General features: G+C 42.6%; 1 protein-coding gene and 1 pseudogene across 11 annotated transcripts in view; both read left to right on the forward strand.

Moving 5' to 3' along the window:
- The window catches only part of LOC138742262 (N-acetyl-beta-glucosaminyl-glycoprotein 4-beta-N-acetylgalactosaminyltransferase 1-like), a 710,446-nt gene that overhangs the window by 547,732 nt on the left and 135,020 nt on the right, over window positions 1–27,694 (forward strand). For 10 of the 11 annotated variants that reach the window (XR_011344024.1, XM_069896414.1, XM_069896402.1 and 7 more), the window contains one exon: window positions 11,481–11,547. Coding sequence is in view for 10 of the 11 variants with exons in the window: in XM_069896414.1 (XP_069752515.1) it covers window positions 11,481–11,547 (67 nt within the window). In the remaining variant the exon portion in view is untranslated. Of the gene's footprint in view, window positions 1–11,480; window positions 11,548–14,908; window positions 15,029–16,340; window positions 16,648–27,694 lie in introns of those variants that run through there. The other variant, XM_069896490.1, reaches the window with a different exon arrangement.
- LOC138752051 (U1 spliceosomal RNA) lies at window positions 9,753–9,891 on the forward strand (annotated as a pseudogene).

Raw genomic sequence — 27,694 nt, forward strand, 5'->3', positions numbered from 1 at the left:
ATGTCACCTACTGCAAGGAAATCAGGATTTAATTCAGGGTGATGATTAATGCTGTGGGAGGGTCAGACAAGAATTATTATTTTGAATTAGCCAAGGATTTTAATTTGTTTCATATTTACCATGAGATTGAACAACATTTTGGAGCAGTGACTGTGTCTAATTCTTCGAATATGATGTTTCATTATTTTATGATGTGGATTGCATGGATAAAGTCTTTTTGGTTGTCCTACATGTTTAAAAAGTGGTAATTTCACCATTCATCAAAAACCTTCAAATCTGAGTGAGTATAGATGTTTATGATTGGCTTGTTCAATTTGCTCTCCTCAGTTTAATAACTGACCATCTTCAGCATTCTTGATAGCATCCAAATGTAGTCCAGTCCTCTAGTTTCCAGAGCCTTGGCAAGAAGTCCAATATCTGTCAGGATCTATCTTTGTTTTCCTTTAGCTGACTAACATGGATCGATCAAAAGCTTATTCTTTCCATTCAACCATTTTGGATTTCAACTTCTTTCCTCTGGGCCACCTTTTAGTCCAGAAATTTGCACTTGCATAGCCTGTTTGAAAAAGTGAAATGTCCTCATCTGCTTCAGGAGAACTGACCTGCACAACAGAATCTGTTAGGAAGGTTGGCGACCAACCTCATGCAAGTTTTAAGAAGGATCATAAAGGAGGAGAAATAAAAATGTTATAGAGATAGAATTCTAAGTTAGATGTATACAAAAGTATGAATATTGACGATGAGAGAAAGAGATACTGTATATTCTTATCGGAATCAAGACTGCCAGGCTTGCAAATTGCTTTTTCCCCACAGGCTGTGAAATTAATGAACAGTAACCAAGTTAATCAAGCCAAAATAGTTATTTATCAAGTCAGAAGACTTTATTTTTTCACTCCAAAATATTTATTTTAATTTTATATTATCTTTATGTGTGTGTGCGTAGAATTGGAAGCACGTGACATTTTCAAAGATTTGTTACATTGAAAGAGATTGCAGCAATAAGAGGCAATAAAGCAATGGATTTGAGCAATTTAAATTCAAGCTGTTGATCCAAACAGGCAGAGTTGGCCAGGCTGAGGGGGGAAAAAAACTTGGCTGGAAAACTTATATGCTCATCTAAAAGATTCGCTGTGGTGAACTTTATTATGTTTGTAACAGCTGGACGTCCCCTGGAATTCAGTTCAAGTGCAACAAGTCACATAATAATTGATATTATTGCTGATTAACTCACCTGGAGCTTGGCGAGTTATATACATTAGGGGTATTGAGCTTTCATTGTTCCAGTCCCATGGGTCACACTTTTGTAAGATTAGATAGACATTTTAAACTTCTCAAGATGGGATCTGTTTACATGATAATCTTTAAGGCCGTTGCAATGATATTGGATGCAGTAATTGCAATAAGTGCTCCAGAGTGTTAACATTAATTAATTTTGCAAGAGCAGATTCACTTTGGAGCTTTCACAACTTTTGTTATTTCAGCAACTCAAATCTTGGTACAGATTTACAGTCAGGAAATGATCCTCCTGTTGTTTGTACCACCTAGAAATCCTGAATTTTATGGTGGAATTTGCAATGAATCAGAATCAGGATTTATTGTCATGAACAAGTCACAAAATTCAGTGTTTTACGGCAGCGTCACGGTGAAAACATTCATATAAACCATCTTACAACAATAAAATAAAATCTTCATATATCTGCTGTGGAGCGATTGAGATGATAGGTAAATTGCAGTGGGTCGAGATCTTTGCATGAGTACGTGATAATTCTGGCCATGACCAGCCTCTCAAAGAATTTCATCACAGTAGAGGTTAGTGCTACTGGGCGATAGTCGTTGAGGCAGCTCCCACTACTCTTCTTAGGCACCGGGATAATTGATCCCCTTTTGAAGCAGATGGGAACCTCTGATGCACCAATGAGAGGATGAAAATGTCCATGAACACTCCAGCTAGTTGGTTGGTTCAGATTTGTAAAGTCCTGACACCTTACAAGGGTTCACCCTCTTGAATGATGTTCTGACATCGTCCTTGGAGACAGGTAACACAGGGTCCTCAGCCTTTGAAGGGATTGTAGTCGGCTCTGTTTGTTTTTCCTTCTCAAGTGGGCATAGAAGATGTTTAACTCATCGGGTAATGAGCCATCACAGCTTTGTAGGCTGTAATGGCCTGCACTCCCTGCCATAGCTGGCGTGTATCTGTCTCTGATTCTAGCTTCCTCTGGAATTGCCACTTTGCTTCAGAGATGACCTTCCACAGGTCCTACCTGGACTTCTTATAGAGATCTAGATCCTTAGCTTAAACGCCCTTAATCTTGCCCTCAGCAAGTTGTGAATCTTCTGATTCATCAAGGCATTGGGTTGGGAACACCTGTCATATGTGTGTGGGCACACATTTATCTATGCAGGTCTTGATGAAGTCGGTGATATCTGTTGCATATTCATTCAACTCTATGGATGAGTTCTTGAATATATGTTCCAGTCCACCGATTGAAAGCCATCTGGCAGACACTCCTCCGTTTTCCTTGACCAGACTTTTATCATCTTCACCACTGGTGCTATGGTCTTCAGTCTCTGCTTGTACACTGGGAGTAGAAATAGAGCCAGGTGATCGGACTTGCTGTAGTGCAGTCATGGTATGGCTTGGTGACGTTCTTCATGATGGTGTAGCAGTGGTCGAGTGTATTGGCTCCCCTCGTCTTGCATGTGACGTGTTGGTGATAGTCTGTCAGAGTCTACTTCAGGTTGGCCTGGCCTGATTGAAGCCCCCTACAATGATCTGGAAGACATCAGGATGTCCTCTCTTATGGCTGTTAATCACAGTGCTCAGTCCCTCCAGTGCCATCTAGATGTTAGCCTGGGGCAGAATGTACTCTGTGACCAGAATGATGGCATTGAACTCCCTAAGCAGGTAGAATGGGAGGGGGGACAGTTGATCACCAGATGTTTCAGGTCAGGGGAGGGGGACTGGGACATGAACATCATGTTTGTGCACCATTGAAGATGACACAGACGCCACCTCCCCTGATTTTTCCCGACACTGCTGTCCAGTCAGTGTGGTGGAGGATGATGTTGACAGTGTGAAAATTCGCCGTGGTACAAATTGGATCGTAAGCTGAAGTATGTGCATTCATGCAGTTAAATCTAGGAGCTACTGTCCAATGTGCCCCACTTCTCATAAGCATGTTCATGGAACTTATCAGAAACGATGAATGCAAACAAATGTGTGCTTCAGAAATCATATGATTGAAACTTAAATCTCAAGGGCTATGAAAATTGTAATTTGTAAACATGGGATTCATTCCTTCAGAGCTTAGTTGCTGTCAGATATTCCTTTGTTCCTTTTTATATACTTTCTCAACCCCTTTGTTTTGCATGCTATGCATGGTTTGGGGAATTTTACCAGCGTTTCGACTTTGAAGGGTATGTTTGAAACCCCAAGGTCACATGGGTTGGGCTGGAATCAAGTAAAACTTCATAAGTATCGAAGACGAGTGACAGCCTGTGAGTTTGACAGAGATGGTTGGGGGGGTGGGCAGCCAACCAGGTTTAGAAGGTGGATTTCCAACACACATTTCAATGGGGCTGGAGGTATTGGATTTAGCCTGCACCACCAACAACAATTGTTTCCCAGTCTGGAAGGGGAGAGGAGGGCTGGGGTCAGAGCATAGTTCTAGGACAAACCAGGAGGAGCAATGTCCACCTCTGTCACCAGCACTCACGAGGTCCTCCAGTGATTGAGCAGGCCCTTCGGCCCACAAACTCTGTGTCAATCATCAAGTACCTTTTTCAATTATTCCCACATTCCCATCAACTCCTCCGGACTCTGCCATGCACCTAAAGAGGGTCATTAATGTACCAGCCTGCATGACTTTGGGATGTGGGGGGAAACTGGCACATCAGAAGGAAATCCACTCGTTTACAGGGAGAATGTGCAAACTTAATACAGCACCAGGGATCAGATTAAACTTGGCACACTGGAGGAAATAGTGAGGTCACAGGGAAGATGGGAAAACTCTACACAGCAAGTCTCTGTTGAGGTTGGGATGGAACTTTTGCTGTCCATCCCTTCCCGCTCTTTTCCAACCAATCCCAATTCTTTCTCCCCCTCCCCCCCCAAAAAAAAACATTTTGGGTAGAAATGCCTCTTTCACTCCTCCTCCCTCCTATCTTTCATTCCCAAGTTCTACCTGAGCCTGAAGTCAGATCTTCTTCCTGGATTAGGGTTTCAAACTCCAATCAGCATCAGGTTAAAATTGCATCCATCCCATTACCCACATCAAACAGGTATTTCCCCCCCCCCCCACCCCCACTCCCAATAACAGCTGCAGGCTCCTGACTCATATTCATGACCTGCTTCAAAGCCAGCTGGCCACAAACTTTAGCAAATTCTAAAATCCATACTCGAAAACTTGTGCAACAGTCCAGTAAATTAAAGACATGAATACATACAATTGATGCAAATATGAATTAATACACTGAACACCATCCACTGTCTTTTAACAAGAGAAATGTAGGGTCGAATGTCAACACGACATTTTGTATCATGCTTCATGCATTCAAACCTAGGTCGCCAAATCTCCTCCGATCCCTGGCTCCCATTGCCCCACAATGTTCCCAAGACTGAATTGTAATGAGAGACTGGATAGGCTGGGACCTTGAAGGGGTGGGGAGGGGTGGAACCATATGGGGGTTTATAAAATCATGAGGGGCATAGATAGATCAAAGATCATTATTGTTTTTCCAGGGACAGGGATTCTGAAACTAGAGAGCATGAATTTAAAGGGAAGGATTTAGAAGGGAAAGAAGGACACATAGAAGATGATGGGTGTATGGAATGAGCTATCAGGGGAAGTGATAAAATTGGGGACAACTGTTTGAAAGACATTTAGACAGATGCACAATATGAATGCTTTTGAGGGATATGGGCTCAACTCCTCAGCAGAGCAAGAGGAGCTGAAGGGCATGTTGTTTCACGATATAGAACTCTTGTGACCATGTGTAAACTGTGCACTATGATTGAAATGAATTGTCCACAAAACACAAATGCATGAATTCCTATAAAGATGGTTGCAGCCCTGACCGTAGTAAAATACACGACCTAATTATTAAAGGGATGACAGCCTTAAAAGTAAGAATATTTAATCGCAACCTGTATTCTGAAGAATGGAATGGTTATGGCATGATGGATGGATTAATCTTATTTCTTTCTCTGATTATAATTTTTAATTATTTTGATAACTTTGTGCTCTCTGCTCTTCCCTTTCTTTGCACAAACGCTATTTTCCCCCTCCCCATGGGTAAGTTTGTCAACCTCCTTTTAGAGCTCGTTAAAGTCGTTTTCAAAAAGAGTTTGTTTCTTTGATTGCTGCACAAGGTGGTTACTGTCGGATTTTGAGCACCACAGGAGAGTGTGCAATTCCTTTAAAGATCAGCTTCAGATAAGCTGCAGTGCACTGGCAAAGTCGGCGCATTTAAATTGCACAGAAGGAAGAATCAAGGAGCTGAAATCTAGCTGAAATTCTTGACAGGAAGTCTGGCACTCATGTTTGCAAAACTGTTTTCTCTTCACAAAGGAAGCCTTTCTCAGATTCAGAATTTCCTTGCTGTTGGTTGGAATGTCTGTTGCGGCTTTCAAAGAGAGACTTCATTGAAATAGGAGACTCATCTGTGTGCTGGATGAGTGGTGCTGTGTGTTGGTGTTGGACCTATTTTCAATTTCTCTTTGAACGTGTTTACAGCTAGAAGTATATTCTGAAGGTTGGTTCCAGACTTGGCAAAGAGAACGTACAAAGTTGTAGTACAAACTCGTGATGCCTCTGCTTGCCAGTATGTGCAAAGTGGAGGGTGGACAGTTCCTGATCACTTATTATCTCAGACATTGGAGATATCCTTGCTACCTGTCAGATATCCTTGCTACCTGTCAACTACTTTATATCTATAATAGAGATAGAGGAATGGACATGCCTCACAGTTGATGTAAGCAAGCAAAGAAATTAAATGATTTGTTTAGTGCCTGTTATGAGCTCAGGAAAAATATTTTAGCATTTTACAGACAATTAAAATCTACAGACCTAAATGCAATAAATATTTCAGGCCATTTGTACTCAACTATTAAATAAATAACCGAACCATAATAGATTGGGCAGCTATAAATATTGGTCAGAACTATGCAGAATTCCTTCCTCCATATCCCGCTGAAAGGTTAAACGAGACCAAGGCCATACCCTCACTGAACGGAAGTCTAACCCACAGTAACTTCGCAACTAGAAATAGCTTCTGTGTGAGAACATATTTGGATCAGCAACTGCAAAATCTAAGAAAATTGTCTTCTCCCAGTTATACTTGTCATCAGATATTATCAACATAAATTCTAGTATTCATTCAAATCACTTAAATTACATTTGTACTTGAGCTGTTGTGCGAGAATAATCAAACTGCATTATGGATTCCATTTCAATTCTGTTCCGAGTACAAGACCCCACAGTACATTGGCATTCAAACTCACTGTAAAAGCTGTGTATCACTTGCAACCCATTAAGGCAAAATTTAAGCATTTTACTTGAGATTGAATTTCCATCGGCAATATACTTTTCAGCAGTAAGCTAATTATCTGCTTTATGATGGCCAGATGTGTCGAGGTGCTTCACTTTTCCATTAAACTTGCTGAGATAATGGTTCTTTCAGTGTTCTATTGACCAGCTCATTCGATCTATTTTTTTTTCCTTTTGGCTCACACTGCAACAGGAAGAAGGAATGAACTTGACTCATTGGGAGACAATCTGGCTGACCCATTGGGCAGAACTTTTCCGCTCTCTTTGTTTAAGCTATTTGCAATGACCAACAAACCGATACCTTATCAGGTCACTCATGTCTGTTCCTTCGGGATGTTATATTCACTCCATCAGTACATATACATAACAGTAACTCCTCACACATCTACCATTAAATCCATCTGTTTCTGCATTCTCGGCCTGCAATTTTCTCCTGCTAACCTTTAACTATCAAAAGGTATAGTTTCAGATGCAGGTCAAGGTTCTATTAAACACCAACCTGGTTGATATTTTTCACGTTCCAGCATACAGGAATCCGAAACAAAATCAGATTTATAGTTATGTGCCATGAAATGTGTTGTTTTGTGGCAACAGTATGGTGCAGAACAAAGTGCATAATTGCAATAAAATTACAATTACACAAATACAAGATTTTTTAAAAAGTAGTGCAAAAAGAGAAAAAGTCCGGTGGTGCCTGGAAGTTCATTGTCTGTTCAGAAATCTGGTGGCTTGGGGAAGAAGCTGTTTTTGTAGCATTGAGTGTGTCTCTTCAGGTTCCTGTCCCTCCTCCTCGATGACAGCAATGAGAAAAGGACATGACCTGGGCGTTGAGAGTCCTTGATGATAGAAGCTGCTTTCTCGAGGCACCACCTCACAAAGGTGTCATTAATAGAGGGAAGACTAATGCCCATGGTGCAAGAGTCTTTGGTGATATACCAAATCTCCTCCAACTCCTAACAAAATAAAGCTGCTGGCGAGCCTTCTTCATAATTGCAGCAACATGATGGTCCCTGGATAGATCTTCAGAGATGTTGATAACCAAGAATCTGAAGTTTCTTCCCCTCTCCCCTTGATGAGGATTGGTTTGTGTTCTAACCCTAACCCTTCCTGAAGATTATAATCAATTCCTTTGTTTTACTGATGTCAAGTGCAAGGCTGTTGTTGTGACACCACTCAGCAAGCTGGTTATCTCACTCCGAACAGTTTTGCTCTCAGAGAGGGAGGGAGTGAAACAGAGAGGAGAGAGACAGAAAACAGTTCCAAAAGGACAAAGCTGGGAAACTCTTGGAAAGCTGTCTGGTCAAAGGAGAAGACTGGCTGTCTGAGGTGATCCAAAAGAAAGAGGATCACCTGGAGAACCCTGAAGGAGGCAAGTTTCATCAGCAAGACTGCGGATGTCCTGGAAAAGGAATCTCTCTCTGAGTGGTAACCATTTGCCTACTAAGCACCAAAGACTGGTGAACTTTGTTAATGCTAACTTCCATGCACAGTACAAGAAATGCCTGCAACCAGTGAGATTGGACATTACACACACCTACACTTAATATTAGAGGTAGGCTAAGTAATAAGTTAAAGTTTAATTCTATTTCTTGTTCAATTATAATTAAAAACTACTTTTGTTTAAGTGACCCTGTGTTGTGGTGCATATCTATTGCTGCTGGTTTTGGGGTTCTCTGGACTCCGTAACACTAGCTACACAGTCATAGGTGTAGAGAGAGTGGAACAGTGGGCTAAGCAATGTGTTGATCATCAGTGACGAGGAGACACTGTTACCGATCTGCATTGACTGTGGTCATCCAATAATGAAGACAAGGATCCAGGTGCAGGGGGGAGGTACAGAGGCTCAGGTTTCGAAGCTTTTTAAGATGTGCTGAGAGGATGATGGTGTTGAAAGCTAAGCTTTAATTGATGAAAAGCAGCCTGTATTTATATAGCTGTTGTCCATATGATCTAGGGCTAGGTAGAGAGCCAGTGAGATTGTATCTGCTATGGAACGATTGTAGTGCTAGCTCCTTTAGAATTAGCTACCTGGCTTTAGTTTCCCCAGAATAAATGTCCATGTAGTTCCAGGTGAACAAATGGCTGACATTAAATGGGAATTTGGGTGGTCTGGGTGGGGTAATGATCAACCTTATGAAATGCACCAATGTGGATATAAAGATTCTTTTAACAAGTTAAAAGTTTTGAGTGCCAAGTTCGTGCCAGAATTTGGATGAACAATTTACTCATGTTAAAAATGAAGAAGCACTGCAAATATTGAGGTTTTCTCAATTTTGCTTAGTGGCACTGAAGGCCATTTGCCCACTCTAGTCCATGCCACCTCTCAGTGCATTTCCATCAGCATTATTTTCTCCCTGTCCTCTGAGTTTCCTCTTTTATTTCTCACATGAGCATCGACTCCCACCTTACTTTTCCTTTTGTTCCCCGACGCGGGGTGATTTTCAGTGCCAACCAGCACACACTTAGGATATGGGAGAGAGCAACCCAGGTGGTCACAAGGAGAATATGCAGACTTCTCAAAGGCAGCATCCCTGGATCAGGAATGAACCAGGAGTCTGATGTCAGGTAGCAGCGAAGCCAGAGTCCACTTTCGATGGAATATAAAACCAAGGTTCTATATATCTCTGGAAGTAAAACTCGAAAGTTTGCAGACACTGTGATTGAAGTAAAAAAACACAATGCTGGCAAAACTCAGCAGGTTAAACAGTGTCCTTATGAGACACCTTTGATGAAGGGGGTTCGAGCCCAAAATATAGGTTGTGTATCTTTATCTTTGCTACATAAAAGACACAGTTTGACCTGCTGAGTTTCACCAGCGTTGTGCTTTTACTGCTATGTGTAGAATCATAGAATGCTACAACACAGAAACTAGGTAATTTGGCCCTTCTAGTCTGTACCTCTTCTGTATTTCAGAAACTCGCTTTAAATCTCATCATACTGCTTAAAAAGGGGGGCAGGAAGGTCAGTTGGGTGGAGTATTGGCTGATGGAATTTAATTCTGATTAATATGAGGTGATGCATTTTGGAAAGTCCATTTGGGGTAGGACGCTGACAATAAATGATAGACATTAAGGGATGTTGATGAACAGAGAGACCTCAGGGTCTATAATTCCCTGAAAGTGAAAACTGGTGGATAGGGATATGAAGAAAACATCAGGGATGCTTGCCTTCATAAATTGGGGAACATGTTGTAAAATTTGGTATATACTTACCTGGAAGGGGAGAATTGGTGGTCAGGATGGCTGATCTCCCAGGACTAGGCTATCCCATTGCATTTCGAGTTGTCTTCAACTCGAACTGCAAAATTTGTGGTAGTGGAGAACTGTGTTGGTTCTCTCCCCTGTTTTTACAAAAAAATAAATTGGGATGTACTGTGGTAACTTTACACAATACTGGTTAGGCCAGACTTGGAGTATTGAGTGCACCTTTGGTCGCCCCACAACAGGAAGGATGCAATTCACGGAGAGGATGTTCACCAGCATGGGCTCTGATTTGGAGGACCATTTATGGGAAGAGACTGGATAAACTGGAGCAAAGGAGGCTGAGGGGTGACTGATTAGAATTGAATAAGATTGTAAGAGGCAGAGCTAGGGTAGGTCATCAAAATCTTTTTTTTCCCATGGGAGGGATATTTTTAAAAAAACCAAAAGGTTTAAGGTGAGAGGCAGGAGGTTTAAATGGGATCTGAGGGATCAGAGAATGATTGATAACTGGAGGCAGCGGACTTGAACCAAGTCACAATGTTTAAGTCGGCACTTAAAAGGCAAGGCACAGAAAGTGAGCAAAAGGAATTAGTGTTGATGAACAATATGTTCAGTATGGACATGCATCGAAGGGCCTGTTCCATACGATTATTGTTCCAAAATGTATTCCGTGTCTTGGCCGCATCCCCTCACCACCAATTCCATCAATTCTTCTGAAATCTGGTGAAATGCTAATATTTTAGAAATGATTGCTGCATAAAATTGCTACATCGGTAGCTACATTTAGTAATTAATTATGCGCAGTGCTTTCGGGACCTTTTAAAGTATTGAGGTGGAGTATAATCTGATCATTTTATTTGTGACTTGCTCAGCACACTTTTAATACTCTTGAGTTTAGACTGCAAGAATGTAAGCATGGCCAATTTGACTCTTTCTCTGCATTATGTGGGAGCTGCGGGAACCTTCCATTTAATCCCCTTGATCCCACAATCTGTGGGTTTTAAATGCAAATTAGCAGTTAGAGGTGACAAATGGAGCACTTTGTGTAAAGTGCTAGACTATTGTCAATGTTTTGTCTTTGATTGAGATCAGAGATCAGGTAACTCAATCCATGTAGCAGAGGGGCTCTGCTTGAATGTTTCCATTACCTGCACGTCCCTGTTAGATAGTTCACATTTCTAGATATTGAACAAATTCAGGATTGAGGTAATCGGGGATATACAGTGTGGCAAAGATCACTCTTCAGTTTTGGCTAGGAATGGTTTAGAGAGAGAGAAAGAGAGAGAGAGAGAGAGAGAGAGAGAGAGAGAGAGAGAGAGAGAGAGTGGGTCGAACAAAGGCAAATGGGATGAGCCTACAGAGACAACCTGGTCAGCAAGGACACTGGGCCGAAGGGCCTATTTCCCTGCTGTAGCACACCCTGACAGCATAAATAAGCAAGTAGATTTTGGTGCATTTGTACAATATTTATGACAATAAACTCATCATCATCAAGTGGCCAAACAAATGTGTCCAATAAGGTGGAACAAATGTGTCAAAATAAAAACATGACATACTGATTTTATGGACATTTTAGTTTCAGAGAGGCGAAAGCTTTTAATCTGTGATGAGCAGGAGTTAGTTAAATTACATCTCCTTCTTTTGCAGAAGTGGTGTTAATATCCACACTATCACGTCAAGATTGCAGCTGGTCTCACCTTACTCACCTTGTCATTCTTTTCTGTTCCAGTGGCGCCCCTTTCGTCCTGGAGTAAAGTTTGAAATTATCGATTCGATGCACATCTCTCTGTACACAGGTAAACGTTTCCAATTCCTTTCTCACAGCTCAATTTTTTTTTCCTGCGAAGGATTCTTGACGTTGGGTAGATTTTGCGGCCTCATCAACACTGCTGCTTGACAACGGGATCTCCAATCCTGGGCTCCCAAACCTTGCAATGCACCAGACTGCTGGAGAAACTCAGCAGGCCATGCAGCATCCGTAGGAAGTAGAGGGTAACCAGCATTTCATGCCTGAGCCCTGTTGTCAAGGGATCGGCTCTGACATGTTGGTTAGCCTTTACCTCCTACAGATGCTGCATGGCCTGCTGAGTTTCTCTGGCACGTCTGTGTATCATTCTATGATCACATCATCTGCAGACTTTCTTGCTTAACTCCTAGACCTTGCCCAAGGATGATTGCTGAAGTGTTATTGGACTTTCCTTTCAGCTTCATGCGAAGTTGAAAGCTGGTCCGAAAAGGGCCCATCCCACCCCAGGAGAAAGAGGAGAGTGAGTCCCATGCGGGATGGTGCTTTCAGTATGTTGGCTGTCTTTCCAAGACAGCAGGAAGAGTAGATGGTTTTGATAGTGGGAAGGGAGGTTCTGTGTTATGTTCTGTGTTTAATTCACTACCTTCTGCACCATTTCTGAGTTGGAGTAGAGCAACTCCCATACCATCCTGTGATGTATCCAGGTAGGATGCACCTGTAGAAGATGTTAAAAGATGTGGGCGACATGCCAACCGTCCTTAGTCTTTTAAGGAAGTATTGATCCAGGTTGAGTCACTGAAAATGTTTAATCCCAAGAGTTTGAAGCTATCTACACTCTCCACTTCAGTACCATTGATATGGATAGTAGAGTGGGCTCTCTCACACCACCCCCGTCCCCCACCGCTCTAACTCTCTGATCAGTTGCTTTGTCTTATTGACATGGATGGAGACATTGTCGTCTTGGCACCAGTCCAATAGACTCTCAGTCTCATCTCATCATTGTTTGTTCAAATTGTGACAGGTGTCATCAGTGACTTTAAAAGAGGTGTTTGACTACGCAGTTGTAAAGACATTCTCAATTAGGGCAAAACAGCTCCCATTTGGGGGGGTGGGTTGGGATACAGCACATTTAAGGGGGAGCATGGACTGTAATCATAAAATAGTTTTTTTTATGCTGTTTATGTAGTTAGCAAGAGAGAAACCACCAACTAAATTTGACTGCTTCACAGGGAAGGGATCCAAAACTTTGTGCAGAGTCCTAAAAGGCCATTACCAAAAAAATGGCTGGAATAGAGGGTGTAAACTAGGGGGCTAAGTACACATCTTTGCTGGATGCTGATATTGAAGTAATATTGTTTCTGTGGTGCGCTGTTAGCCAAAATCAGATGCACACAAGGTAAAGACTGTACAATAGGCTTTAATCCACAAAAACTTCCACAGAGCCAGGCTGGCTGTAGCTGCAGCAACTCTGAGTGAGGTCTCAGGAGGCCGGCGCAGGCTTATATCCCGGAGGGTGATTGACACCCGACTAGGTGGGGCTTGATCCATTCAGGCCGACTGATTGACAGCTGGCCAGGTGTTGTCCTGTCCCCTTAAACTCCTGCAGGTACAGAGGTTGCCCCCTGCAGTAGGCCTGTGTACCACCATAGTTTCCCATCGTCACCAAATCAGACTGTTAGACAGGAAATCAAGATCCAGTCATCTGCTGTTTGTTATCCTTTCTTCTCTCTCTTTACTCTGTGTACTGTTCCTGTCTTGACATTTCATGGTCCACCTCTTGCCTGCCATCACCTGTTTAATTGTTCTCTCATTCAACCTGCCCTGCAAGTTCCAGGCTTCCATTTGTGCTAAACCATCTCTCCGTGCTCGTTCTCTGTCAAGACACTGCCTGTGAGTTCATATTTTTGAAAGGAGTTTGGGACCACAGTATTTTCTGGGATGGGCTTATGAATGATGTAGTGGCATTGAAATGGGCAGGTGGGGGAGAAGGAAAAGGAACTAAAAAAAATAATTAAATGAAAATTCCCTAAATGGGTTGTGCTTGCATTTTTCCCTTGAACCTTTGACTAAATAAGCATTTGGCTGCCTGCCAAGCCCCGTTGCAGGAGCTTTGTGGGTGGGGAGACTTTGCAGGAAATGGTGTGTGGCTGACCACAGCAGCAAACGGACAACATGGAAGCTGACAAATAGTAGGATAGTTATTGCTAGAGTAGGATCTGAACAGATTAGTTAATTTAAATGTTTAAATTACATTTAGACAAACAGCACAGTAATAGACCCTTTTGGCCCACGAGCCTGTGCTGCTCAATTGCACCTAATTGACCTATACCCTGGTACATTTTGAACAATGGGAGGAAACCAGAGCCCCCCATGGAAATCTCATGCAAGCACAGTGAGAACGTACAAACTCCTTACGGACAGCCCGGGATTCGAACCTGATCCCGATCACTAGTACTGCAACCATGCCACCCATTGGTGATTCAGTGATGCGAAAGAACCTGCCTGTTGGAAACTTTCAAGCTCTTCCAGAGCCATGCATAGTCGTGAAGCAGCTTCTCTCACCTTCCTTTCCCTTTGAAGCAATTCCTGAGAACCAGGAAGCTTGAATAATACAAATTTTTTTAAAAATAATCTGTTTGAGTGAAGACCTATTGGTTCGTTTAGTAAATTTCTGTGAGCGAACTCTCTCCTCATCCCCTTTCCACTAAAACCAAAAGGAGAAGGGTTTGTTTGGTTTATCCAACACCTGATACAAATCTACCTCTTCATGAGGGTTGAAATTATCCTTTTTTTTACTTCCTAGTTGATTTTTGGCAAACGTCCGTGTAGGAATGCTTTAAGTTACTGTTTTCACCCAAGGTTGGTAGTGATAATCCTGGAACTAATGCGACAGGCCCAGTGTTCCCTTTCCAAATGTACTAGTGAGGAAATCAAATCATAAGTTAAAAAGGAAGTTAGATACTCTGAAATCTATTATTTTCTTACATCTCAGCAAAGAAATCAAACCTTTCTTTTCTGATTGCATTACTGGAGAAGAAACCAGATTCTTTGTTTCTTTTTTCTATAAATCACAAGCTAGTTTGAAAATCAATTTTCCTGATATAAATTCATTGGGGCTTGACAACATCTGAATAATCCTATGCCCCCCCCCCCCTCCCCACCCCACCACTCCCAAGATAAAACTTTTCACTATACATTAGGAGTAAGAACTATATAATCAGGAATGACAGATTAGATTAAAAGGTGATGAGACAGGAGAAATTGAAAGGAGTGTGCAAGACTGTCACAGCATTTTGTTTGTTCGAGGCCAGGGAACTGTTTCACTCGTAATGGTTTACCGTAATTGCTATTAACTCCAATGCAATAATAATTCAACAGACATCAACAGCCCTTGAGAAAACTATTCCTGAATGTTCGGAAAGGGATAGAGGCGCCCTATGAGATTCAGGTCTTGGATCTTCTGTTCGTTGAATACATTAGTGGTTTGGGCATCCTGGAGGAGTGAGAGGCAGTAGGTTCTGAGAAAGGAGGTAATAATTCTTTCCATGAATCAATGCAATTGCAAAGGGATTATTGATAAGATAAGGTAATGAACTAAAACATGGCAGATGGAATTAGATGACTACATGGTAATATACTCTGGTTTAAAAATAAATAGAGCAATCAGACTGTGAGTGGAAAAGGGCTCGTTGCTGTGAAAAATCATTTGCGATTACAAACTCGGGGCATGAAATTCCTATTTTTTTCAAAAAGATGTAGGTTTTGTCTCAAAGGCTTCAGAATGCAAGACGTGTGATAAAATTATGCCAAACATCAATAAGACATATTTTGTCATATTGTGGCATCATATGACTCCACTGGGTATGTAGGATGTGACGCCTTACAGGAAGGGTAACAGGGATGCTCGCTAATATGAGAGAATGCAAAAAAAAACCTGTTCATTAGAACCGCCCCAATTATGGTGCAATGTGTTGGAAGTTGTTATAATTCTGAGAATGTAAGACCATCTAGATAGAAGCAAATTGCTCCCACTAGAGGAATCTAAAATGAAAGGCCACCGATATAAATGAAATGTTTTAGAATTAAGCCTTTCTTGTTTGACCGTAATATGCAGATTTACTTTTTTAATGGAATAGAATGTTAATTGAAAGCACAATAATTAGATTAAATAGAACTTAAGACCAGAAAATCCTTGTGTTCAGAAAGCTTTTCCTTGCATTCTGGAAGTATTTAAGGCAATTGCCGTGCTGAGGTCTCAATGCAGCAGAATCAGTTTCCCATTTGCCATTCCATTTTACATAATTGAACACAGGGGGAAGGAGAAACCAGATCAATCATCATATTACCTCAGCACCATCTATCCGTGAAGATCTGCACATCCAGTTGCGTTTTCCAAGACAATTCCCAGGTGCACAGAACCAGGCTCCTGCCATTTATTAAACATGCAACACACTGACATACCAGGCATCATATCTTCTTGTTCGTGAACTCACAACATCCCAGGAGCTATAGTTCCTCTTTGCCGGTCTTTTTGCTTGGCTCATTATGTAGAGTCATGCAATTATACAGCACAGAAACAGACTCCACTTGCCCACCATGTCCGTATGGACATTGTTTAATCAATCTTCACTAAATGCAGAAGACAAAGTGGTAGCTAAGAGACAAGGAACGGTTGTTATTCCCTTGGCTGCAGCAAAAAAAAAAGGCTATTGGAGTTGCTCATGAATACAATATCACCTAACATCCAGTTTTGAGGTTGATAAAGTTTATGCCTTATATTGTGGGCCAGTAGTGATTCCTAAGTTGTTTTTTTTTCTTATTAAACCTTTGCAATCAAAAAAGAACTGGTGATATCATGAAACTGGTGATGACATTGCTGATGCTGCAGTCCCATGAAGGCAAGGAAACCAATGGAAAACTAATGGAAGCTGAAAGATGGACTTCGTCGTCTTGCTTTCACAGATGAATAGAACAGGGCTACTTGGAACACCCAAAGAAATTCTCTTTCTGTCTCCAAACTCCAAATGTTATATCCTTATTCCTACAACTATCCCCCTCCTCCTTGATCCAGAAGATCAACATTACCCAACACTCACCTGGAAGATGAAAAGGCCAAATTCAAGTTTGTACCTGCTCCTGACTATCCCTTGTGAGTGTGCAGTCATTGTAACACTGTGTTCGAATGATTCTGTGATGCAGAAGGCTCCTGCAAAGTATATGGGTTTTTGAGGTGAACTTATGGAATTGTGCAGTTCAAAAGAAGGCTCTATGTCCAATCCATCCATACCAACAAACGTGCTTTCCTGAGTTAATCCCATTTCCCTCATTCAGCCAATATTCCTCTAAATCTGTCCCATCCGTAAACCTGTCCAAATATCTTTTAAATATTGCAAGTCTGCATGCTTCCACATCTTGTTCCATATACTCAAAACCAGAAATGTACATTTGCAAACCCTTCCTGCTAACTCTTTACAAATCACAGTTTGCATGAAAATTTAACTTTGCAGGGTGCGAGTTCAGATGTGTGAATCCCAACTATATTAATAAATAAACTAAATTTTTTCATAGATTACCTGCGGAAAAACATGTCCCTCAAGTCCGCTTTAAAGGACCTCTGCCTATCAACTACCTCATGTCCTGGGAAACATTCCAGTTACCAATGGATAATAGACTTTACAGAATTGGACAAATAATTCATTTGTTGGGAGGATGTCAATCAGATGCTTTAATTCACTCAGAATGATCTTGCCTGCCCTTTTACCATCTTTGTTTATTAATCTAAAGCAGTGGTTCTCATCCTTTTTCTTTCCACTCACATGCCACCCTATGCCAAAGGTGCTCTATGATTTGTAATTACAAATTATTGATGGTACAAAGAGGTGGGTTAATAAGCTGTGAGGGGTCATAAGGAGCCTATTAAGGGTCATTGGTGGGTTCAGTCAGTAGGAAAGAAGTTAGCAGATGATATTTAAATCTGTGACGTGAAGTTACCTGTTTTAGAAGGAAGAGTTTTATTGAGTTGGAAGACAAAGGTTTGTCATGCAAGTATAGTGATTAATTAGGATGGCCAACAGAATGTTGATCCTTATTTCAGGGAATGTGGTGAAAAAAAGAACATTGGAATATAAAACAGGGGGATTGACAGGATGGATGTTTGCCCTGGTAGGGGATCCAGAGGCACAATCTCTCTATAAGTGGTCACCCATTTAAACAAGATTTTGTGTCCAGTGACCATCATGTCATTAGCTCCAAGTTGATTATGGAAAAGGATAAGTCTGGTCCTCATGTTGGGATTCTAAATTGCGGAAAGGCAAATTTTGTGGGAATGAGTAAGGATCTAGGAAAAGTGGATTGGGATATGCTGTTTTCTGGCAAGGGCGTATCCTTCAATGGCAAATTTTGAGGGTGGAGAGTTTGCATGTTTCTGTTAGGATTAATGGAAAAGTTAATAGGCACAGGGAACCCTGGTTTTCAAGGGATATTGAAGAAAAGGGAGGTGTATAACAAGTATTGGCAACAAGGAGATAATGAGTTACTTGAAAGAGTAAAGAAGTTGCAAGAAAATACTCAAGAAGGAAATCAGGAAGGCAAAAAGAAGGCATGAGGTTGCTTTGGCAAGATAATGTGAAGGTAAACTACAAGTAAATTAAAACTAAAAGGATAGTAAGGGGCAAAATTGGTCCCCTAGAGGATCAGAGTGGTCAACCCTGTGTGGAGCCTCATGTAATGGGGGAGATCTTAAACAGTTTTTTTCCATCAGTCTTTACTCAGGAAACTGGCAGAGTAAATAAGGAAGGAAGGGAAACAAAGACAGGTGTCATGGAACATGGAGATTAAGGAGGTGGTAGTGGTTGCTGTCTTACAGTGAATAAAGGTAGATAAATCCTCCAGGCTGGGTATGATATTCCCTTGGTCCCTGAGGGAGACTAATGTAGAAATTGCAGGAGCCCTGGCAGAGATATACAAAATGCCTCTTGCCAAGAGTGACATGCCAGAGGATTGGAGGGTAGCTCATATTGTCCAATTGTTTAAAAAAAGGCTCTAAAAAATAAAACAGCTAATTAAAGGCCAGTGAGCCTGATGTCAGTAGTAGGTAAATTATTCGAAGGAGTTCTGAGAGATAGGATATATAGGTATTTGGACAGCGATGGGCTGATTTAAGGGCAGTCAGCATGGGTTTGTGCGTGGTGGCACATTTAATGAATCTTGGAGTTTTTCATGGAAGTTATCAAGAAGGTAGATGAAGCTATGGATGTTGTCTACATGGACTTTAGTAAAGACTTTGACAAGATCCCACATGGGAGGTTAGTTCAAAAGGTTACTAGATATCCATGGAGAGGTTGTAAACTGGATTTGAAATTGGCTATGTGGGAGAAAACAGAGAGTGGTAGTGGATGATTGCTTCTCAGACTGGAAGCCTGTGACTCGCAATATGCCTCAGGGATCTGAGCTGGGACCATTGTTCTTTGTTGTCTAAATCAATAATCTGGATGATAATGTGGTAAATTGGATCAGCAAGTTTGCTGATGACACAAAGATAGGAAGTGTTCTGGACAGGGAGGAGGACTTTCAAAGCTTGCAGAGGGATCTGGTCCAACTGTGAGAATGGGCCAAAAGTGGCAGATGGAGTTTAATGCAGACATGTGTGAGGTGATGCATTTTGGAAGGGCAAACCAAGATAGGACATGATCTTGTTATTATGTTTAAAGAAAATGAAAAGCAACTTTTGTTTAAGAAACCATTGTCTTGGTGAATTTCTATTGCTGCTGGGTTTTGGAGTCCTCTGGGCTCGTAACAATCACAAAAGATTATTATTATCTTGAAAATTTATTTGCTCGCCAGCCGGAATCTCATCAGAAACAACAACAGTGCACAAGATCCAAATGGGCAAGAGAACGACTGATTCCACCTGCATTGAATTCGTCCATCGTTATTGAATGAAGATCTACCGGGACCAATGCCTGAAGAGGGCGCACAAAATCAGTGAACTGGTGCGGACTTGAAAGGCCAACATGGCCTGTTTCCGCTCCATAAATGGTTATATGGTTATATGGCAAGGCACTGAGGAATGCAGAGGAGCAAAAGATAAATGCAGATAAAAAGAAATACAGATACATTGTTCCCTGAAAGTGGTATCACAGGTGGACAGGATTGTCAGGAAAGCTTTTTGGCATCTTAACCTTTTTAAATCAAAGTTTTGAGTATAGGAGTTGGGATGATATTTTGAAGTTGTTTAAGACATTGGTGAGGCCAAATTTGGACTATTGTGTGGAGTTTTGATCACCTAACTGCAGGAATGATATCAGTAAGATTGAGAGAGTGCAGAGAAGATTTACTAGGACTACAGGTCTTTGGGAGTTAAGTTACAGAGAAAGATTAAACAGGTAAAACGTTATTCCTTGGAGTGAAGAAGAATGGAGATTTGATAGAGGTTTACAAAATTATGAGCGGTATAGACAGAGTGCTTGCAAGTAGATCTTTTCCACTTAGATTGAGGGAAATAAGTACGAGGGGTCATAGTTTTAAGCTGAAAGGGGAAAGTTCTTCACTCAGAGAGTGGTGGGAGTGTGGAACGAGCTGCCATCTGATGTGGTGAATGTGGGCTCGCTTGAGTTTAAAAATAGATTGGATAGGTACATGGATGGGAGAGGTTTGGAGGGTTATGGAGTGAGAGCAGGTCAGTGGTTTAGCAAAATCGTGGTCAGCACAGTCTAGAAGGGCCAAATGGCTGTTTTCTGTGCTGTAGAATTCTATGGTTCAAAGATTATAAGTTTCTTCTCTCAGATGATTATGACACATTATAACTCTGTACTTTGGAGAGCTCTGGAGGGGGAGTTATTAAATGCAATGGGTAGAGGTTGACAGACATTTAAAAGGCAAGCAGTTTTGGTGGAGAGTGGGAAGATCTAGTTTTGAACCCAAGGTGGAATACACCCTGATCTCGGTGAATGGTGGAGCATGGCTCAAGGACCCTGTAATTTTGATTAACACTGTGTCAATGCTTCTTCACCGACCTGACATCAGCATCGGCTTCTTCTCAGTCATCCGCAGCACTCCCAACCTGAAAGTGGCAGTCAATTCAGGTTAAAATCTTTGGCTCACATTTCTGGACCTGTTTCAGCCTGTTTGCATGTTCCAATTCATACTGCCGTACTTTACTACCGGTTCTATGTCTGCATTTCACAACTTTGCCACAATTGGGAATGCCTTTCACCTCACTTCTAATGTTATGAAACACTTCTTCCAATTCCTCTGCACCGGATTGATGTGGTGGGCTGTGCATTCACATGTGTCTGGGTACAGGGCATCTGCTTGGAAGGCGAATGGAGATTCAGCCCGAAGAAAGATCAAGAAGTCTGTGCACCTTCCTGGAGCAGAAATGTCATTACTTCTAAACACACCAATGCTTCAGCTAATCACTGGAGCCCCAAGGTCCTGAATATGTAACAGAATAAATGACTCACAGTGACTAGAGAGAAATGTAAATTTGCAAACCCTTCCTCCTCTTTACAAAACCACTTTGAATGAATTTAACTGCTGCCTGCAGGGTAAGGTTCAGGGTATGAACCTTAACTATATTAATAAAAGAAACTAAATATTTTCATAGATCACATATCTCCCAGAAGAAGATACATACTTTTCTCGGTTTAATAATGTGCAGGTGAATTTGATTTGAATGGCCAACGGGCAGGTTCAGGATGAAAAAGCAAATCTGAGCCTCACAAAAGACTGGTGCAATGTTGATCTGTGTGTGGTGAAGGAAAATTAAACCCAGTGGTGAAAAGGTTGCTCCTGTTGAATTATTCAACAGGTCTTTATTAAATTATTGTCAGGCTTGCCTTAGATGGATTTAGCTTCTTTCAAAGTCGATTAGGTCATAGAGTCAAACACCTCTGAAACAGGCCATTCAGTCCATCGCATCCATGTTGACCACCATCTACGTTGATCCAATTGACCAGCACCTGGTCCGTTTCCTTCTAGACCTTGGTTATTCAACTGGTCATCCAGGTACTTTTTTTTCAAACTTGTAGGAATAATTGCCTTTGCCACTATCTCAGACAATGACAAGTTTCTTCCTGCATGCCATTAAAGCAAGTTTCTTTTTGTCCATCCAAGGGGTTGCTTGTTTAAAGCCTGTCCTATTATAGCATCACAGGCTCTGGTTTTCCAGTGCAGAGTTAGGTTTGATTGCAGATGATAGGATATTTACACAGATAGATAGTCGGGTGATGAAACCTTCTCAGATTGTTCTATTGAACCTGCTGCAGTCTGTCGAATTGATTGGAGGAAATTAAGTAAGGTAACTTAATTCCTTGATTTAATTGAATGCTTTTAATTTTTTTTTCATGAAAGTTTCAATTATTTTTAATGTTTTTTTTTTCCACTGCTCTTGAACATCCACACATATTATCTCCTTGGCAGCCAGGCTTAATTGACTCTCAAAACGATTCTTGGGTGTTGTGAGTGGCTTTTCATTGGAAGGACCCTTGGGATGCATGGACCCACATCAGACAACTGGGAGCTGCCTTCCTGGTGGAAGACTTCACCGAGTGACCCACTCCAGGAGGGGCAAGTCCCCAGCGAACCCGGGCAACTACCTGTCTATGGAAGATCCTATTTAGTGAAATTGACCACCCCGGGCAACCAGGCTACTTTGCCTGAAATCGCAGTCGGAAAGGAAATTGGGCTCAGTCCAGCATCCCTGTTTATTGTCCGTAACCTGCAACATACCTCAAACTGAAATGGTAGTCCATGCAGAAACAGTTAAGGAATCTGCCGTACCCACAATTGCATTCCATGTGCCAACGGCTCTAAGTGAAAGCATTTAAAATCATAGACATCAACAGCAGAGGAATCGGCTCTTCAGCTCACAGGGTCTTTGCTGATTGCGAAGCCTAAATCAAAGTAAAACTCTGCAACTTGCACACGCTCTATGCCCTTCTATTCCCTGCATAATCATATCTATCTGGAAACTGCTTAAATGCTATTACTATATCTGCTTCCAACACTACTCCTTACAGCCTATTCCGGGCACCTACCACTCTGCATGTCAAAAAAAAAACAATCTGGGAAAACGAGTCCGATTGTCTACCCTATCAGTGCCTCTCATTACTTGATGAACTTCCATCAGGTCTCCCTTCAAGCCGCTGAAACACAAAAGAAAACAAACCAAGTTTGTCCGTAGCATATTCTCTCTGATCCAGGCAGCATCCTGGTAAAACTCCTGTCCCCTTTTCCAAAGCTTCCACACCCATCCTGTAATGGAGCAACTAGGATTACTCACAATACGCCCAAGTGCAGCTTAACCAGAGTTTTAAATAGCTGTAGCGTGACTTTCTTGGTCTTATAGTTAATGTCCAGACCAGTGAAGGCCAGCAATGCCATATGCCCTGTTTACCACCCCATCTACTTGAGTAGCCGCTTGCAGGTAGTGAGTTTGGATCATCATCTCTTTAATTTTATGTTCACAAACCTCCTGCTTATTGATCAGTAAGCGGGATGCATGCATTTTCTACCAAACCCTTGAGTTTTAGCCTTCTCCAACCAAAGGAAGATCATCCATACTTTTCCAACCAGCTGAAATCCCCAGATTCATGCTGGTTCAAGTTTATGATCACCTGACTGTACATGTAGAACCCAACAGAACAGTGTTTCTTCAGACCAAGGAGGACACATACAATGCACAGTTCATAATGATCACATACACTCTATACATAAAGATATAATTTAAAGTACATATATGTGTTTTGGAATAATTTACTCAGTTACAGGATTCTGTTCATCCATCTCACAACCTGCAGGAAGAAACTATTTCCCAGCCTGGCAGTTCTTTGCTGCTCCTTCTTGATGGTAGTTGTCAAAGATATTGTGTACTGATTTATAGAAAGGTTCTAGAAGACTCTTTATAGAAAAGGTATTCTATAATTCTATTAAAGCAGTGCTTATGATAAACGTCGTCAAGAGAGGAAAAGGAGACCCCCATGATCTTCTCGGCTGTTTTAATGATCCCCTCTATTGACTTCCTGTCTGATGCTTTGCACCTACCATACTGCACTGGATACTACCATACTGCGCTGGATGGGTCACGTCTCCAGAATGGAGGACCATCGCCTTCCCAAGATCGTATTATATGGCGAGCTCTCCACTGGCCACCGTGACAGAGGTGCACCAAAGAAAAGGTACAAGGACTGCCTAAAGAAATCTCTTGGTGCCTGCCACATTGACCACCGCCAGTGGGCTGATAACGCCTCAAACCGTGCATCTTGGCGCCTCACAGTTTGGCGGGCAGCAGCCTCCTTTGAAGAAGACCGCAGAGCCCACCTCACTGACAAAAGGCAAAGGAGGAAAAACCCAACACCCAACCCCAACCAACCAATTTTCCCTTGCAACCGCTGCAATCGTGTCTGCCTGTCCCGCATCGGACTGGTCAGCCACAAACGAGCCTGCAGCTGACGTGGACTTTTTACCCCCTCCATAAATCTTCGTCCGCGAAGCCAAGCCAAAGAAGAAGACTGCACAATAACACAGCCAGACAACACACTCTCAATTGAGCTCCTGTAAAAAGTCGTCAAGATCTTGTCAAGGCGGGGACTGATAGCCTTGCGCTCCTTAGGGATTGTGGCTGCATCTCCCTGTCTAACGAAGAGGTAAAATCAACAGGGTCTGCACCAGAACAAGTCTTAGGGGAGGTGGGAGGCATGAACCTCCGTGCGCCACCACTGTCCCCTCCCCCCAGACGATACAGACAAATTCACTGCTTATGTTGTGGACTAGGAATGCTGGACGCTAGGCTATGGGTGAAGGAGGGCAAGGACCGTGAGCGGGTGGGCGGAGGTCACAATACCTCATTTTGGGAGGTCAATGTCTGCAAATGACCCCCTCCCCCCCATCCCCCCTTGGTGCCGACACTGATGAAAACCCAAAAATGCTGGAAGAACTTAGCAGGTTATGCAGCATCGATAGGAGGTAAAGATAATCAATGATTAAGAGCTGAGCCCTTCTTCAGGGAGGTGTTGTGGGTTCAGGATAGGTTGATCTTTACATGTACACCAAGGAACTTTGTGCTCTGCTCTCTCTTCACGATGGAACCATTAATGTGTAGTGGAGAATGGTCGACCTTCATCCTCCTGAAGTCCACAATCATCTCCCTTGTCTGGTCCACCTTGAGACTCAGCTTGTTTTTCTTGCACCACTTTACGAGCCTTTGAAACTCCTCTCTCTACACTGACTCATAAGTGTTGCCGATGAGGCCAACAGTTGGGTCATATTAACTGCAAACTTGATGATTCTGTTCGAACTGAGCCTGGGAATACAGTCATGAGTTAGCAACGTGAACAGTAGTGAGCTGAGCACACAGCGCTGAGGTATGGCATGATGGGATTGAGGTTTTACTACCAACCCGGACTGATTGTTGCCTTTCGGTTAAGAAGTCCAGAATCCAGTTGCAGAATGGGGTGTGGAATCCCAGCGAGGACAATTTATCCACCAGCCTGTGACGTAGGACCCTCTACCATCTCTCAAGTCTTCCCTGAGTATGATGAGCAGGATGTTTCCATTTGAGACTTAGTCAATGATTTCTAACTGTGTTGCGTTGTCTAATTTGGGGCTGCACAGTTCGTAGATCTGCTGTCTCCCCATCTTGAGTAGCTCATATTCAATCCTGACCTTGGGTGCGGTTTGTGTGGAGTTGGCACATTCGCCCTCTAATTGTCTGTTTCCTCCCACATCTCAAAGATGTGCAAGTTGGTAGATTAGGTAGCACAGAGGCTCTGGTAGCTCAGTGGTTGGAGCACTGGTCTTGGAGACCAGGGGTGTGAGTTCATTCCTCACTGGGTCCTCATTTCTGAGAGGGGCGTTTGACCAAGTGGCAACTCTGTCTTTATGATAGAATGTTACATTCTAAGTTTAATATTACATGACACTAATGGAACCTTTACAGAAAATAGCCCAAATGTGTAGGTGTTAACAACAGTTGAGAGGAAAGTGGGGAGAAATGAAGTGGGGTCAGTGCAAATGGGTGCTTGATGGGCTGCATAAATTTACAAGGGTGAAGGGTCCAATTCAACGTTCAAGTCTATTGTCACATATACTGAGGTACAGGGAGAAAGTTCATTTTGCATGCAATCCAGCTCGTTAACCCATACCTCATAGAGCAGTTGCAGAGAGAGAGATCAGATAGAACAGAACAAAATCAACATGATTTCATTTGTGTGAGCTTTTGTCAGGGGTCTGAGAACAGCAGGATAGAGCAGTCTTTGAATATAGTGGTGTGCAAACTCGCTCTCATAGATCTTCTTCCCAAAAATGTTTGGGACCAGACCCATTTCAGATGACTGAAGTTTTCGGAGAACTGTTGATATTTTTTTAAAAACAGCCCTAGTAGCAACAGCATATCACTTGTATCAATAATTAAACAACAACAAACAACAAGGGAAGGCCTTTTAATCATTAAAATAAGGTTCAATTCTCACCAAAAAAAAATGCTGGCCACTACCAAACCCCTGACACGTCCCCGATTCCGCACCGATCACCGAGAACTCTGCCAATCCCCGACACGTCCCCGATTCCGCACCGATCACCGAGAACTCTGCCGATCCCCGACACGTCCCCGATTCCGCACCGATCGCCGAGAACTCTGCCGATCCCCGACACGTCCCCGATTCCACACCGATCGCCGAGAACTCTGCCGATCCCCGACACGTCCCCAATTCCGCACCGATCGCCGAGAACTCTGCCGATCCCTGACACGTCCCCGATTCCACACCGATCGCCGAGAGCTCTGCCAATCCCCGACACATCCCCGATTCCACACCGATCGCCGAGAACTCTGCCAATCCCCGACACGTCCCCGATTCCGCACCGATCGCCGAGAACTCTGCCAATCCCCGACACGTCCCCGATTCCGCACCGATCGCCGAGAACTACTACTGCTCCTGATCTCCAGGGATGCTGGCGGAACACTCACTGGTGAGTCGGTGGGCTCCTGTTTCCCTGTGGGCTCGTTCCGGCAGGAGCTGTTTCAGCTTCGCGTTCTGGTTCTCGATGATGGAGCAAAGCACGGACCCAGTCTGCACCTGCACACACTCCCCCTCCCAACCGCTGCCGCTGATCACTAACCCATCCCCACTGTGGTTCTGCTCCTGCCCGGGAGCCCGAAGCCTCCACTCCAACCTAGGAGGTCACTCCCCTTAATGGTGTGGGGACAAGGGATGCTTGCAACTGGGAGACAGTGCCCTGCAGTTTGAGAGGGAGAGCTGGAGAGAAAAGTCAATAGGGGAAGGTAAAGAAGTATTGGAAAGAGAGAAGGGGAGGGAGTTACCTGAATCAAGGGCAATCGTTGTTCTAATTTCTTGTCAGGTGAACCAGTGAGTTCAGTTCGACTCTGAAAAAATTTTTTGGATAAATGAGCATTTTGTACAGCCTGATTCTGGATAATTGGAGTTATACTGTACTCATAGAGCAAAGATAAAGATGAGTAACTAACATTTTGGACTTGAGCCCTTCCTATCTTGAACGGCTCAAGCCTGAAACGTTGGTTCTGTATTGTTATCTTCATTCTATAAAGTACATTGTTTGACCTGCTGAGTTTTTACTTCAACCACAGTATCTGCAGACGCTCGCGTTTTACTCTTGTGAGCCTTTTTAATGCTGCCTGGTTTTCCCTGGGCAACAGGAAATTTAGATGGAGGGAAGGGGAGTTTGTGTGATGGTCTGAGCTGCGCTCAGTGAACAATTTTCATCTCTCTCTTAATGTTCTTATATGATAGTCATTATTGCAAAATGATTTGCCCATAGGAGCAAATATATCTTGCTTCATTGATATGGAGAGTCAACGATACTGCCTCTGAACATTGTGTACAGGTCTGTTCTCTGTACCTACTTGGGATACAGGGGTGTAATGAAGTTTCAACAAATTGATTTCTAAGGAGATTAGTTTGACATACGAGAAGCAGTTAAGTATATTGGGTATATATTGTTCATGGCTTAGAAGAAATGGAGGTAATATGATTGAAACCTAGAAGATAGATCCAGGATTGAATTTTCCTCTGGGATCACGCCCTCAACTGGGGGGGGGGGGGGGGTTGGGGTGGAATTGTCACTCAAAGAGCAGGGGATCTTGGCATTTCTCTACCAAGTTTGCCTATGCCAGCTCATATTCTCAGTCAATTCATCAGATTTTTGTTTGTTCAGGGAGG

This window comes from Narcine bancroftii, chromosome 1, assembly GCF_036971445.1.
Source record: "Narcine bancroftii isolate sNarBan1 chromosome 1, sNarBan1.hap1, whole genome shotgun sequence".
NCBI lineage: Eukaryota > Metazoa > Chordata > Chondrichthyes > Torpediniformes > Narcinidae > Narcine > Narcine bancroftii.